Below are 13,640 nucleotides of genomic sequence, written 5' to 3' on the forward strand. Positions count from 1 at the left end.
TACACACTTTGGAGAAAAACCATTCGGCCCTGTCTAAATATTTTAAAAAAATTCAAAATGCGGTTCGAATAATCGAGTCTTGACTGTAATTCAAATCTAAACACGCATCAGCGCTGCGCAACCTGCGCAACGCACATAACCTCACTTTGCGCGCGGTCAAAACATAAACAGTAATCAGCTGTTTCCTCGCGCGGTTGCAAATCTCGGGTTTCGCGATTTTGTTCGACTCGCCGGTTTCGGAGTTTTTAAGTGTTTTTTTGTTGTGTGATTTGAGTTTAAATAGATTTTTATTGGTATTTTCATTCCGACTTTAATTTTGTGCATCGTGCATTGAAATCTTTCACTCAAAAAAGTGCCATTTCAAAGTGTGATTCTTCCTTCAAACTCATCACCGGTAAGTAACCTCCGCCTTAGCACTGGTCATCGAAGCGCACCGACTTGCCTACCCGAACCACCTCGTCGCCCTCGATTTGTCCCTGCAGGGCCAGTTCGCCGTGCTCGTTCGAGTGGTAGCCCTTCTTGATCTCCTCGTCCGGAATGACCGGCGAGGGGCAGTCGTGCCGCGCAGCGGCGACCGCTGCCATGATTTGCTCGTCTTTCTTCGCATCTTCCAGGGTGAAATTCTCCAGTCGTTTGTCCACTTCGCCGATTCCGCGCGGTTCGGTCGCGTAGTCGACGACGTCTTCCGGGGGGTGGCGTTTGCAGTCCTCGGCGATGGCTTGGCGAAGGTCTTCCTTCAGGTGGCCCTCGGCGAGGAGGTACGCTTGGACGGTTTCAATCGCGGTGGTAGAAAACATCTCCGGATGGGCTTGCATGTAGCGGTACACGTACAAATCCGAGCTTACGATGCGGAAGCGGTGCGCGTGCACGATGATGATGGCCCCGATGTAAAAGTCCTTGGCCGTGTAGTATTCTGGGGCGTTTGGGTCGCAGTCCGGTTTCCACACCTTGGTCGGGGAGAGGAAACGTCCGCCGCGGATGCCGGAGTTTCGAATCGTTGACTCCATGATGGTGATTGTGCCATCGGCCAGCGATAAACTGAGCACAAACTTTCGGATTGTGTCCTCCGGGTGTGCGTTGTCCAGGACGCAACCGTACCGCAGGTGCTTGTTCATGTTGACCAGGTAGGTGACCACGTCCTTGCGCGGACTGCGCGGAACCAGGCTGTGGTGGGACGCGATTGAGTCTTCCGGCGTTCCTAGGCCCAGGTAGATTGGCAGCGTTGGCTTTGGGGTGCGTGGTTCTGGGGATTTGACGCGGACCGCGTCCGGTTGGATGATCTTGAGCACGCGTTCGTAGTAGCGGCGCGTAAATTGATCGCAGTCTAGGAGAAGAAACTTGCGTCCGAACACGAAAATGGTTCCGCCCACGAGCAGGTCACGGGGCGAGTAGTACTGGGACGTTTCGGCGCTGGACAGTTCCATGCTGATGGACGGGTACGTCACTGGAAGAAGGTGGGGCAAGGTTTTAGACAAAAGATCTTCCTTCGGCTGTAAACTAACCCGGCAAATCTTTCCAGTTTTTGGGCAATCTCTGCTTGCGCAGCATCATTGGAAAGTAGTCGCGTCCTTCCTGGTTCTCCTTCAACTCCTTGATCGACACTGTATCGTCTTCCAGGAAGTAGAACATCTTGTAGGTCATCTTCTCCCCGCCCGGTTGATCCTCCTCATCCAGGAGGCAGTCGAAGCTAGAAGTTTAATAAGATGTCTCATTCTTGTTTAGTACAAATTCCCATCCCAATAACCTACTGCAACACTTTCCCCTGATACTCCAGATACTTCCGCAGCTTATCCTCCGCCACCGGATACATCTTGTGGTGTTTGAAGCTCTGCCGCGCACTAATCGACCGCTCATTCATGGCCGGATCCGGTGGCGCAAACTCCATCTCGTTCAACTCAATCCCATTGCTCAGCAGAAACTCCTTCGTAAACGGGTCACAATTCGTAATGTGGAACACGTACCCGTTAATCTCCAAATCAATCCCAATGTTCAAATCCTTCCAGCTGTACAACTCCCCCAAACAGTTCTTCGCAATCTTCCCCCGCCGCACCAACCGACCCTGCGGGTACCCACAATTCTCCACCGTCGGTTCCAGCACCGTCATGCTATTATCCTCCAAAAAGTACAAAATGTTCACGTACCGAATCCGAAAAGTCTCCCGCGGAGACTCCGGAACGCCCTGCCTAAAAAACGCACTAAACTTGAGCGTCTTCTGGTCGTACAGCACAAAGTGCGGCCGGAACGGCTTGACCGGCAGGTGCCGCACGCGTCCGTACGTCAGAATCGGATCGTACAGCACCTCGTCCGTTTGGTCGGTGCAAAAGTAGATCGAGTCCTCGTTGAGCAGCTCGCCCCCGATGCCGCAGATCGGCTTCTCCGGCACCGGGTAGCCCTTGGTGTACTTGAACGACTGCGGCACGTGGTGTTTCTGGCGGAGCCGGTTCGCAAAGTCGAACCCGGGCAGCTTCGGGAGGCCTTCCATGGCACTTTTTTTTTAAGTTGAGTATTTTTTGGAAGAAGAAGGTTCTGGATCGGGTTCGGAAAAAAACTGACACAGTTCAAAATAAACAAATCGTTGGACAAACGGTTGCTATGAGTACCAGTCCAGGAAGGCCAAGTTCGGTCCGATGAAAAAGTGCGTTGGATGATTGAACAAACAAACACGTGGTCAAGGAACACGTGAACGACTTGTTGCCTTCAGTTATGATTCAAATGATCGTGTGTTCATGTGAAAAACGAGCGATGCCTACTTTTCTCCACCAAAAATAACAGAATCGCAAAGTATTCCTTTTCCTTAATTTCTTCACAAGGACTGAAAAGTTATTCATTTCATCACAGAAATGAATGTTGAAAAGTTGAACTTTTCAGCTGAAAACAAATACCAAAGTTTCTGAAAAATATTCTAAAAGATGAAAAGATGCCCTTGAATTAAATGTGATTTTACTCGTAAAAAGAGATTTCATCAAAAAATGGGAATGTTTGGGGCACTTTGGCCATTAATGCGCTTCTTTTCAACATCACTGACGTGTATGTTGGTAAACAAACGACGCCATATTGCCAATGTTGTTCGGTCATATCAGGCCATCGCCAAAGCCCTGAAAATTTTTGAACTTAGGTTTTTTTTATTTTTCAATTATATGTAATATGTTATTTAAAAAGTTTTTATGATAGTTGTTCTTCCTTTGGGTTCCTTCATTACGAGCAAAAAACAAATTCCATTATTAAGATTCTCCGTGTTGAGATTCGACATTGTAAGGAAATTCAAAATTTTCAAAGTTATTGTTAGGTTTGTAATGTTCAGTAGCATTCAAATGAGCAAAACCAAATTATTGTATTTTTTCATCAAAACATATTGCAATCAAGCACCGCGTGAAGAAATGTCAGACGCCATTTTCCGTTTCTGTTCCTTTTCAGCTGCGTACCGCTTAAGACAATTCTTTTCGTGCCCAGTCACGAAATATTCTAGCAGAGCTGGTCCTGCCAAAATCCTGCTAGAACGTCGTGACTGGGCGACCCTTTCCTTGACCGTTTCTTAATGGGCGTTGTTTTATATGGAGTTTTGCGTTCCTTCCGAGCTCCGTATCAGCCTTTAAGGTCAAATTGTTGATTAAACTCGATATCGATTTTTGTGCAAACTACTTTTGATTGCAACTTTAATTTTACTTCTTAAAAATAAAGTCAAAATAACTCGACTTTTTTCCCTGTTTTTCAAAAATAATGCTTTTTTGAAAAACTGCCAGCACTGCCAAATCAATTTTGATCATTTTTTGGCATAGCTTAGAAGATCGCATTTTTGTCCTCTAAAACATATCCAAAAATGAGATTTTTCGAACATTTAATCCAAGTTAACAAACACGGATAAATTTTGTTTCGAGTTACTTTTCTGAGAAGTCCCAAGCAATACTTTTGCCGAAGCAATAAACTTTGCCGAAGACATCAAATCGATCAGAAAATCCATTCTCAAGGTAGGGGAACTATGCCCTTTCTCAGCCTATTTCTATTATCGGCCTATCAGCACTTTGATCATTAATTACAGCTTTTATAAAGTGATTTGGACTGTCCCAAAGTTATAAATAGCTCAAATAAAAGTGAGCAAGCAACTCTCCATTGTTGATACATCTGAAAATGTTGATTTAATAGCGGAAAACGGCAAAAGTGATGAGAATTGGTCGAACGGCTTAGAGTGATTAAAATGGGTATATTTCCCCTATATTTTTTTCAATATATGAATTGCCTTCATGCATAAAATGAATAGTTTGAATTGTGAATTTTCAATAACTTAGTTTTTTTTCCTCAACGTGTATGAATTTGATTTTATAATTTACCAAATATTCTATATTTTCAGATAAAAATGCTTCGCTTGACAAAAAGTTTACCTTCGTTGGTTAACAGTAAAGCATTCGTGAGACGAACGTATGCCGATTTATCTAAGTTAAGGTAAGTTAGTTTGACGATTTTTTTTAGCTTTTGAGTGTTTTCGGTGATATCGTTTTAAGTACAATATTTTTATCGTCTTTTTCAATAAAAGGAACAATTAAGACGTAACCGAAAATGCATCTAAAATTTACTTATTTGTCTATTCTGAACTGATCTTTTTCCCGCAGCCCCCTGGTGGACATCGATCCCCGTGTGCACGAGGCCCTGCGCGGTTCTCCCGGATCGGTGGTGGCCCTCGAGTCCACCATCATCACCCACGGCATGCCGTACCCCCACAACCTGGAGACGGCCCTCGAGGTGGAGCAGATTGTTCGTCAAAAGGTAGGTTCTGCAGAAGGAAGATGCTGTGTTTTCTGGTGGGAGAAAGTTTTCGCTGGAAATAATTATCCTGCATACATTTAGGGGAGGGCTTTCGGAATTGAATATTAAACGGAAACGCTTCTGCTGCTACTTCTAGCAGGAGGAAAAAGTTGTTCTTGTGGGTGCAGTGTGCAATTTCTGCATTGCACCATGTCGAACGATGCTTGTAAAAGCAAGTATACCTAGTAAGGCAAAGTGCTTTTCCTCTTTCTCTCTGTTTTTCCTAATCTCGTTTGATTGCCCGCTCACAGATTCTGGACCTCCGGGGGACGGGATCTGGACGCACTTCTATGGTTCGGTCTGGCGAGGGGCTTTGCTAAACCGCACTTTCAATTAAAACTAAATTCAAGCGTGGTTTTGTTCGCCACAGAAACTTTTTCCGACAGAGAGTTTTGTGCTCGTAATATTTTGAACGTAGTAGCTTCGAATCATGATGAACAAAATTAACAAAATTAACAAAATTAACAAAACTAACAAAATTAACAAAATTAATAAAATTAACAAAATTAACAAAATTAACAAAATTAACAAAATAACAAAATTAACAAAATTAACAAAATTAACAAAATTAACAAAATTAACAAAATTAACAAAATTAACAAAATTAACAAAACTAACAAAATTAACAAAATTAATAAAATTAACAAAATTAACAAAATTAACAAAATTAACAAAATTAACAAAATTAACAAAATTAACAAAATTAACATAATTAACAAAATTAACAAAATTAACAAAATTAACAAAATTAACAAAATTAACAAAATTAACAAAATTAACATAATTAACAAAATTAACAAAATTAACAAAATTAACAAAATTAACAAAATTAACAAAATTAACAAAATTAACAAAATTAACAAAATTAACAAAATTAACAAAATTAACAAAATTAACAAAATTAACAAAATTAACAAAATTAACAAAACTAACAAAATTAACAAAATTAATAAAATTAACAAAATTAACAAAATTAACAAAATTAACAAAATTAACAAAAATAACAAAATTAACAAAATTAACAAAATTAACAAAATTAACAAAATTAACAAAATTAACAAAATTAACAAAATTAACAAAATTAACAAAATTAACAAAATTAACAAAATTAACAAAATTAACAAAATTAACAAAATTAACAAAATTAACAAAATTAACAAAATTAACAAAATTAACAAAATTAACAAAATTAACAAAATTAACAAAATTAACAAAATTAACAAAATTAACAAAATTAACAAAATTAACAAAATTAACAAAATTAACAAAATTAACAAAATTAACAAAATTTACAAAATTAACAAAATTAACAAAATTAACAAAATTAACAAAATTAACAAAATTAACAAAATTAACAAAATTAACAAAATTAACAAAATTAACAAAATTAACAAAATTAACAAAATTAACAAAATTAACAAAATTAACAAAATTAACAAAATTAACATAATTAACAAAATTAACAAAATTTACAAAATTAACAAAATTAACAAAATTAACAAAATTAACAAAATTAACAAAATTAACAAAATTAACAAAATTAACAAAATTAACAAAATTAACAAAATTAACAAAATTAACAAAATTAACAAAATTAATAAAATTAACAAAATTAACAAAATTAACAAAATTAACAAAATTAACAAAATTAACAAAATTAACAAAATTAACATAATTAACAAAATTAACAAAATTAACAAAATTAACAAAATTAACAAAATTAACAAAATTAACAAAATTAACATAATTAACAAAATTAACAAAATTAACAAAATTAACAAAATTAACAAAATTAACAAAATTAACAAAATTAACAAAATTAACAAAATTAACAAAATTAACAAAATTAACAAAATTAACAAAATTAACAAAATTAACAAAATTAACAAAATTAACAAAATTAACAAAATTAACAAAATTAACAAAATTAACAAAATTAACAAAATTAACAAAATTAACAAAATTAACAAAATTAACAAAATTAACAAAATTAACAAAATTAACAAAATTAAGAAAATTAACAAAATTAACAAAATTAACAAAATTAACAAAATTAACAAAATTAACAAAATTAACAAAATTAACAAAATTAACAAAATTAACAAAATTAACAAAATTAACAAAATTAACAAAATTAACAAAATTAACAAAATTAACAAAATTTACAAAATTAACAAAATTAACAAAATTAACAAAATTAACAAAATTAACAAAATTAACAAAATTAACAAAATTAACAAAATTAACAAAATTAACAAAATTAACAAAATTAACAAAATTAACAAAATTAACAAAATTAACAAAATTAACAAAATTAACAAAATTAACAAAATTAACAAAATTAACAAAATTAACAAAATTAACAAAATTAACAAAATTAACAAAATTAACAAAATTAACAAAATTAACAAAATTAACAAAATTAACAAAATTAACAAAATTAACAAAATTAACAAAATTAATAAAATTAACAAAATTAACAAAATTAACAAAATTAACAAAATTAACAAAATTAACAAAATTAACAAAATTAACAAAATTAACAAAATTAACAAAATTAACAAAATTAACAAAATTAACAAAATTAACAAAATTAACAAAATTAACAAAATTAACAAAATTAACAAAATTAACAAAACTAACAAAATTTACAAAATTTACAAAATTTACAAAATTTACAAAATTTACAAAATTTACAAAATTTGCAAAATTTACAAAATTTACAAAATTTGCAAAATTTGCAAAATTTACAAAATTTACAAAATTTACAAAATTTACAAAATTTACAAAATTTACAAAATTTACAAAATTTACAAAATTTACAAAATTTACAAAATTTACAAAATTTACAAAATTTACAAAATTTACAAAATTTACAAAATTTACAAAATTTACAAAATTTACAAAATTTACAAAATTTACAAAATTTACAAAATTTACAAAATTTACAAAATTTACAAAATTTACAAAATTTACAAAATTTACAAAATTTACAAAATTTACAAAATTTACAAAATTTACAAAATTTACAAAATTTACAAAATTTACAAAATTTACAAAATTTACAAAATTTACAAAATTTACAAAATTTACAAAATTTACAAAATTTACAAAATTTACAAAATTTACAAAATTTACAAAATTTACAAAATTTACAAAATTTACAAAATTTACAAAATTTACAAAATTTACAAAATTTACAAAATTTACAAAATTTACAAAATTTACAAAATTTACAAAATTTACAAAATTTACAAAATTTACAAAATTTGCAAAATTTACAAAATTTGCAAAATTTACAAAATTTACAAAATTTACAAAATTTACAAAATTTACAAAATTTACAAAATTTACAAAATTTACAAAATTTACAAAATTTACAAAATTTACAAAATTTACAAAATTTACAAAATTTACAAAATTTACAAAATTTACAAAATTTACAAAATGTACAAAATTTACAAAATTTACAAAATTTACAAAATTTACAAAATTTACAAAATTTAAAAATTTACAAAATTTACAAAATTTACAAAATTTACAAAATTTACAAAATTTACAAAATTTACAAAATTTACAAAATTTACAAAATTTACAAAATTTACAAAATTTACAAAATTTACAAAATTTACAAAATTTACAAAATTTACAAAATTTACAAAATAAACAAAATTTACAAAATTTACAAAATTTACAAAATTTGCAAAATTTACAAAATTTACAAAATTTACTAACATTTCAAAAGGGCCAAACATTCAATATTACACCTTTTTTAAATGTAAATTTTGATTTAAAATCTTGAAAAAAAAAAATTCGAAAAGATTGCAAAATTTCACGAATGTTTCATATTTTAACATTGAAAATCGGAGCTTCGGTTTCTGAGATATCGACATTAGAAAATGGTTGGTTGTTTTAGAAAGACTTAGAAAACATAAATTTTCCTGTTTTCAAACTTTTGCATGACAATATCACAACAACTAAGGGTCAACAAAGTTCAAGAAAGCAAAGTTTAGAGAATTTTCTCAGCTTTTCAAAAATATTTTTTTCAAAAGTGGGCAAACATTTGCACTAATTAAAAAAAAAAAAAAACTGCGACAATTTTCAAAAAAGTCACCTAAAAATGTATTTAACTTGATAACGGTGCACTTTCTCAAAATTTCACTAAAGTACTTTTTGATTGCAAATTTGATTTCACATCGAAAAATGAAGTGGACAACATTTTTGCGACCAATATTTCGATTTTTTGAAAAATCAGTATCGATTCAAAAATTCATAACTCGCACAAAGATTTTTGGGACAACCTGGAAATTTTTTGAAAAGTTGGCATTTGATGTCCTCTAAAACATATATAAAAAAGTGTTTTTCTGCCAATCAAGTTTTAGTGACAAAAAGTGAAATAAAAAATCACAATTTTTTACCGTGTATTATTTTTTTAAGTAAAGTAAATCTTTCCCAGTTCCTGAGGGGAACACCCTTGAAGAGTAACGGGGCCGGCATTTACAAAGCGGATTCAGTGGCAGTTTCATTCTCAACTTAATGTTAACATGTTAAGGTTTATGTTAACATTCCATAGGTCGCCTCCCTAAGGTGTCGTGATAAGGTCCAGTTTGTGACGATACACTACCTTCCCTTTACTAAGAAATCGATTCCAGAAGGGAAAAGATCACCAGTTGTGTTGGTCCGAGCCGGGATTTGAACCCCGATCTACCGCTTACGAGGCGGAAGCGTTACCGCTGGGCTACGTGGCTCGGTCATTTCATTTCATTTTTTTAGTGTATTCCATATTCATTTCTACAACTTTGCCGAAGACACCAAATCGATCAAAGAAAATCCTTCAAAAGATACAGATTTTTGAATCTTCATACATTATTTTTGTATGGACAGCTGCCAAATTTGTATGGAAAATTATATGGAAAAACTAATCATGCAAAATGGCTTCTTTGGGCATACCAAAAATGTTTCAACCGGATTAAAAAATACAAAAATTAAAATTGAAGAAAAAAGACCGTTTTCGTAGAGAATTGCTCAGTTAAGTTTTCTGAAAATTCATTATCTGTAATTTACAAAAAATGTTTGAAAGATAATCCTCGTTGGACAGCCGGTAGCAAAACCGGATGAAACTTTCAATGGCCCTGTACAACCAAAGGATTACGTCCACTGTACCAAGACCCTCCCCAATTCTAATGTGGCATTATCTTTTGTTTCTCCCCCCCCCCCCCTTCCCTTTTCAGGGCGCCATCCCGGCCACCATCGCCATCGTGGACGGTCGCATCAAGGTGGGCACCACGGCGGACCAGTTGGCACGGTTGGCCCAATCCGACACGATTAAAACCTCGCGCCGTGATTTGGCGTTCGTACTGGGCAAGGGATTAAGTGGCGGCACGACCGTTGCCGGTACGCTGCTCATCGCGGACATGGTCGGCATCCGGGTGTTTGCGACGGGTGGCATCGGGGGTGTGCACCGCGGAGGTGAGGACTCGCTGGACGTGTCGGCGGATTTGGTGGAGTTGGGGAGGACGCCGGTGGCGGTCGTTTCCAGCGGGGTCAAGTCGATTTTGGACATTCCGCGGACGTTGGAGTACTTGGTAAGGGGTTACGAAATTGGCTTGCAAAATTATTCTCATCGCAGATTCTTCCCGTTTTCAGGAAACGCAAGGAGTTTGTGTCGCCTCGTACGGGAGTTCCGAGCGGGACTTTCCGGCGTTTTACACCCGGCGCAGTGGATCGAAGGCCGTCTATAATTTTGACAGTGCTGGCGAGGCGGCTAACGCGATTAGTGTCAACGGGGCGCTCGGGTTGAGGTCCGGATTTTTGATTGGTGTTCCCATCCCGACCGAGCATGCCCTAGACCAGGCGCTCATGGACGGCGCCATCGCTGAAGCCCTTGCGGAAGCGACGCGACAGAACATCGGCGGCAAAGAGGTGACCCCGTTCATTCTGGCGGCGGTGTCCAAAATTACCCAAGGAAAGAGTTTGCAATCCAGTGAGTTCGACGTCGGAGCCAGAAACCGCTCATCGCAGAGTTCTAATTCCCCTTCTTTTTAACCTCATTTTTAGATATGGCACTGATTAAGAATAATGCGAGCGTGGCGGCGGAAATCGCCGTCGAGTTGAATCGGATTGAAAGCGGTCAAGTGAAAAGTGTGTCTGAGAGGAGCACGGCAAGCAGCGGGATTAGTAGCAGCAGTCAGCGAGTGCCGGTTAGTTGAAAGTTTTGCATCTGGATCGTTAAGTAAAGTTTCTCTTTCCCTGTCGACGCTCGGAGCGCGCTTCATTTGACGATAAGTTTCTTCGAATGCCTTGCTACATTTTGAACTCATTTTCATTCGGACGGAACGGGGGCTTGACACACATATTTTCGCAAACTGGGAGGTCAAGAAAGGTTATGTATTTCTCTTATGTTTTGTTTTCAGGTTGTAATAGGCGGATCGATCGTCGATACTTGCATCTCGGTGTTGGATGACGATTTAAAGGTAAGTTACACTTAGATGAATAGTGCAAACATTGTACTGTACTGAGTACTGTGCTATAGGACCCCAGTGTGCCGCTGTAAACAGAGTCCAAATGACAGTTCGTTTAATATCATAAACCAAAAGATTTCAAGTTTTACACAGTTCTTTGTCATATTGGTCATGTGTAACATTACCACCAGTACCTTTTATTGCAATTGTTATTGACGATATTTTTTCGATGATGATCACGAAGAGAGAATTGGACAAAAGAACATCCTATATCTATTTTTGGGGCTATCCATAAACACCGTGGAAACTGTTTTGGCAATCACTCCAATCGACTATACAAAACATAAATGTTCACTCTTATCTGAAGAACAAATCGTGAGATTTGTTGAAACATTATTTCAAATTCCCAAGCAATCAAAAAATGTTAATGAAGTATTAGTTTTTAAAGCAATTTTCCGACTTAATTTTCAAGGTGAGAAATTATCTTGTTTTTTTTTCTCGAGATAGTTAATTTTGAATTTATTTGTATTCATTTGTTTGAACGAAACTTTGTCCAAGCATTTCCCTTTGGTAAGGAATGATGGATTTGGTGTCTTCGCCAAAGACTTAGGGCTGTTTAGAAAAAAAAATAAGTACATGGAAAACAAATTCCAGATTTTTTTAACCTGAATTTTCATCACTATATGTTGGATCCCCAAAATATGAATTTTATACTTTCAGAGATTTTTTTTATATGCTTAGTGAGGTTTTAAAATTTTATCCCTCAGCTGCAATGGAAGTTGAGAGGGTGGCTCATAAAAAAAATTAAATAAATTTCAAGCCTAATATTATAAAAAACGCGCAAAAAGAATCACAAAATGCTTTTCTATATCATTATGGTTATGTTATTGTCACAAAATTCAAAAACTGGTAATGGAGTTAAATTTGTTCGACAAAATGTGAATTTTGGAAAATCCAAAATACTGTCAAACAAAATTTTAAAACTTACAATAGAATCTTGCAATAAAAACTAGCTGTTCCCAATTTTTGATAAAATACACCGTTTATTGTCAGGGGTTTTTTTTTTAAATAAAAATGTTTTTTTTTTTTAACTAATTGTCCGACTTCAACGTTCCAGAGAGAAAATTATAATAAATTTTCACAACTCTTAATTTTTTTTTCAAAGGTGCTTTTCTTTTAAGAATAGTATTTTGTTTTTTTTTTAATATTTTTTTGTTCAGATTTCGATATTTCCCGATAAATATGATTTTATCAAAAATTTATGGCTTTTTAAGTAGATTCTGCACCATCACGCAAATCGAAAATTAAAAAATATGTATTTTGAGAATTCAACTTTTAGTAATAATAAGTTGAATAAAAAAAACTTATCACTAAACTCTTTTTTAAGAAATTTTCACCGGGTGTAGGAAAACTAAAGAAATAACTTAAAAAATTACAAATCAGCAAATTAAATTTATTGAAATTGCATTATATCTTAAGGTCAAAACCTTAACCAAATGCGCTCAAATTTTCGGGCTAGCTTCTGGGGCCATATTGCTTGAAAATTCCGCTTGATGCTCTCAAAATTAAACTCTTTTGGGATACATGGAAAAAGTTTGCGAAATTGTACTCTATATTATTATTTAAAAAAAGCTCTTAGTCAGATTGGTCATGTATGTTCCATAAACACTTACATATTTTTTACAATTTAGAAGGTCAGTTTCTTTTTTGTTCCCTTGAGTCACACACACCGTTAATAGAACAGATTTTTTCAAATACTTTTTATTTCTTCTTTTTTTTCATTTTCTTTTTGTTGTTGTTGTTTATTTCTCTTTAATTATGTACAAGGTTTAGTTTAGTGGTTTATTATTAACAGAATAAATTTTCATAAATTTCTATAATAGTCATAAATACGTTACTTTTATATATTTTTTTGTTTGTTTCTTTGTTTCTCAGCAAGTTGTTAATCTCATTTTACATTTTGTTTCTGGCTCCCGTCTCTGGATGCTTCAACTCTCCTGTCTATACATACATATACTTCGAGTGTGTGTGAGTTTTCGATTCGTTTTTGGTGCTCGCTCTCCATAACCTTTATACCTTTATGTAAAGTTTGACATCGTGTTATACCACTTTTTTTTGTATTCAGTTGTTTATGACATTTTTAGTTCTTTTTTTTTTGCTGGTAGTACATAGTTTGCTGACGTGTAATGGGTTTTTCGAGCTCTATAAATTACACCGTTTTTTTATTTAAATATTTTTTACACTTTTTCGGGGGCTTACAAACGATGGAAAATAAAGTGATGATTGGAAAATGTTGAAAAATTACTTTGAGTACAATTTACACTATGAGTTCGATTGTTGATGGGTTATAATGGTGTGCCATTTGTCGAACTTTTTGCGCAA

At 33.7% G+C, this 13,640-nt stretch overlaps 2 protein-coding genes across 3 annotated transcripts in view; one reads left to right on the plus strand and one right to left on the minus strand.

Annotated features, from left to right (window-relative positions):
• Positions 1-13,640, plus strand: part of LOC6048873 (pseudouridine-metabolizing bifunctional protein C1861.05) — a 402,385-nt gene that overhangs the window by 13,036 nt on the left and 375,709 nt on the right. Inside the window, exons 1-7 of one of the 2 annotated variants that reach the window (XM_038260536.1) lie at positions 164-394; positions 4,346-4,437; positions 4,605-4,758; positions 10,029-10,382; positions 10,444-10,780; positions 10,855-10,997; positions 11,211-11,270. In XM_038260536.1, the coding sequence (XP_038116464.1) occupies positions 4,352-4,437; positions 4,605-4,758; positions 10,029-10,382; positions 10,444-10,780; positions 10,855-10,997; positions 11,211-11,270 (1,134 nt within the window). In that variant the 5' untranslated portion in view covers positions 164-394; positions 4,346-4,351. Of the gene's footprint in view, positions 1-163; positions 395-4,345; positions 4,438-4,604; positions 4,759-10,028; positions 10,383-10,443; positions 10,781-10,854; positions 10,998-11,210; positions 11,271-13,640 lie in introns of those variants that run through there. The other variant, XM_038260537.1, reaches the window with a different exon arrangement.
• LOC6048867 (EF-hand domain-containing protein 1) lies at positions 391-2,543 on the minus strand. The gene is made up of 3 exons (XM_001865679.2): positions 1,749-2,543; positions 1,503-1,687; positions 391-1,444 (listed from the first exon to the last, which is right to left on the minus strand). Exons 1-3 carry the CDS (start codon positions 2,480-2,482, stop codon positions 411-413), a joined length of 1,953 nt encoding a protein of 650 aa, XP_001865714.2. The 5' UTR covers positions 2,483-2,543; the 3' UTR covers positions 391-410.

The sequence above is a fragment of the Culex quinquefasciatus genome, chromosome 3 (assembly GCF_015732765.1).
Source record: "Culex quinquefasciatus strain JHB chromosome 3, VPISU_Cqui_1.0_pri_paternal, whole genome shotgun sequence".
NCBI classification, from domain to species: domain Eukaryota; kingdom Metazoa; phylum Arthropoda; class Insecta; order Diptera; family Culicidae; genus Culex; species Culex quinquefasciatus.

Coding starts and splice junctions, on each gene's coding strand:
- LOC6048867 (XM_001865679.2), bottom strand. CDS start 2,482: ATGGAAGGCCTCCCGAAGCTGCCCGGGTTCGACTTTGCGAACCGGCTC. Junction 1,688..1,748: donor TATCAGGGGAAAGTGTTGCA/GTAGGTTATTGG, acceptor TTAAACTTCTAG/CTTCGACTGCCTCCTGGATG. Junction 1,445..1,502: donor AAACTGGAAAGATTTGCCGG/GTTAGTTTACAG, acceptor ACCTTCTTCCAG/TGACGTACCCGTCCATCAGC.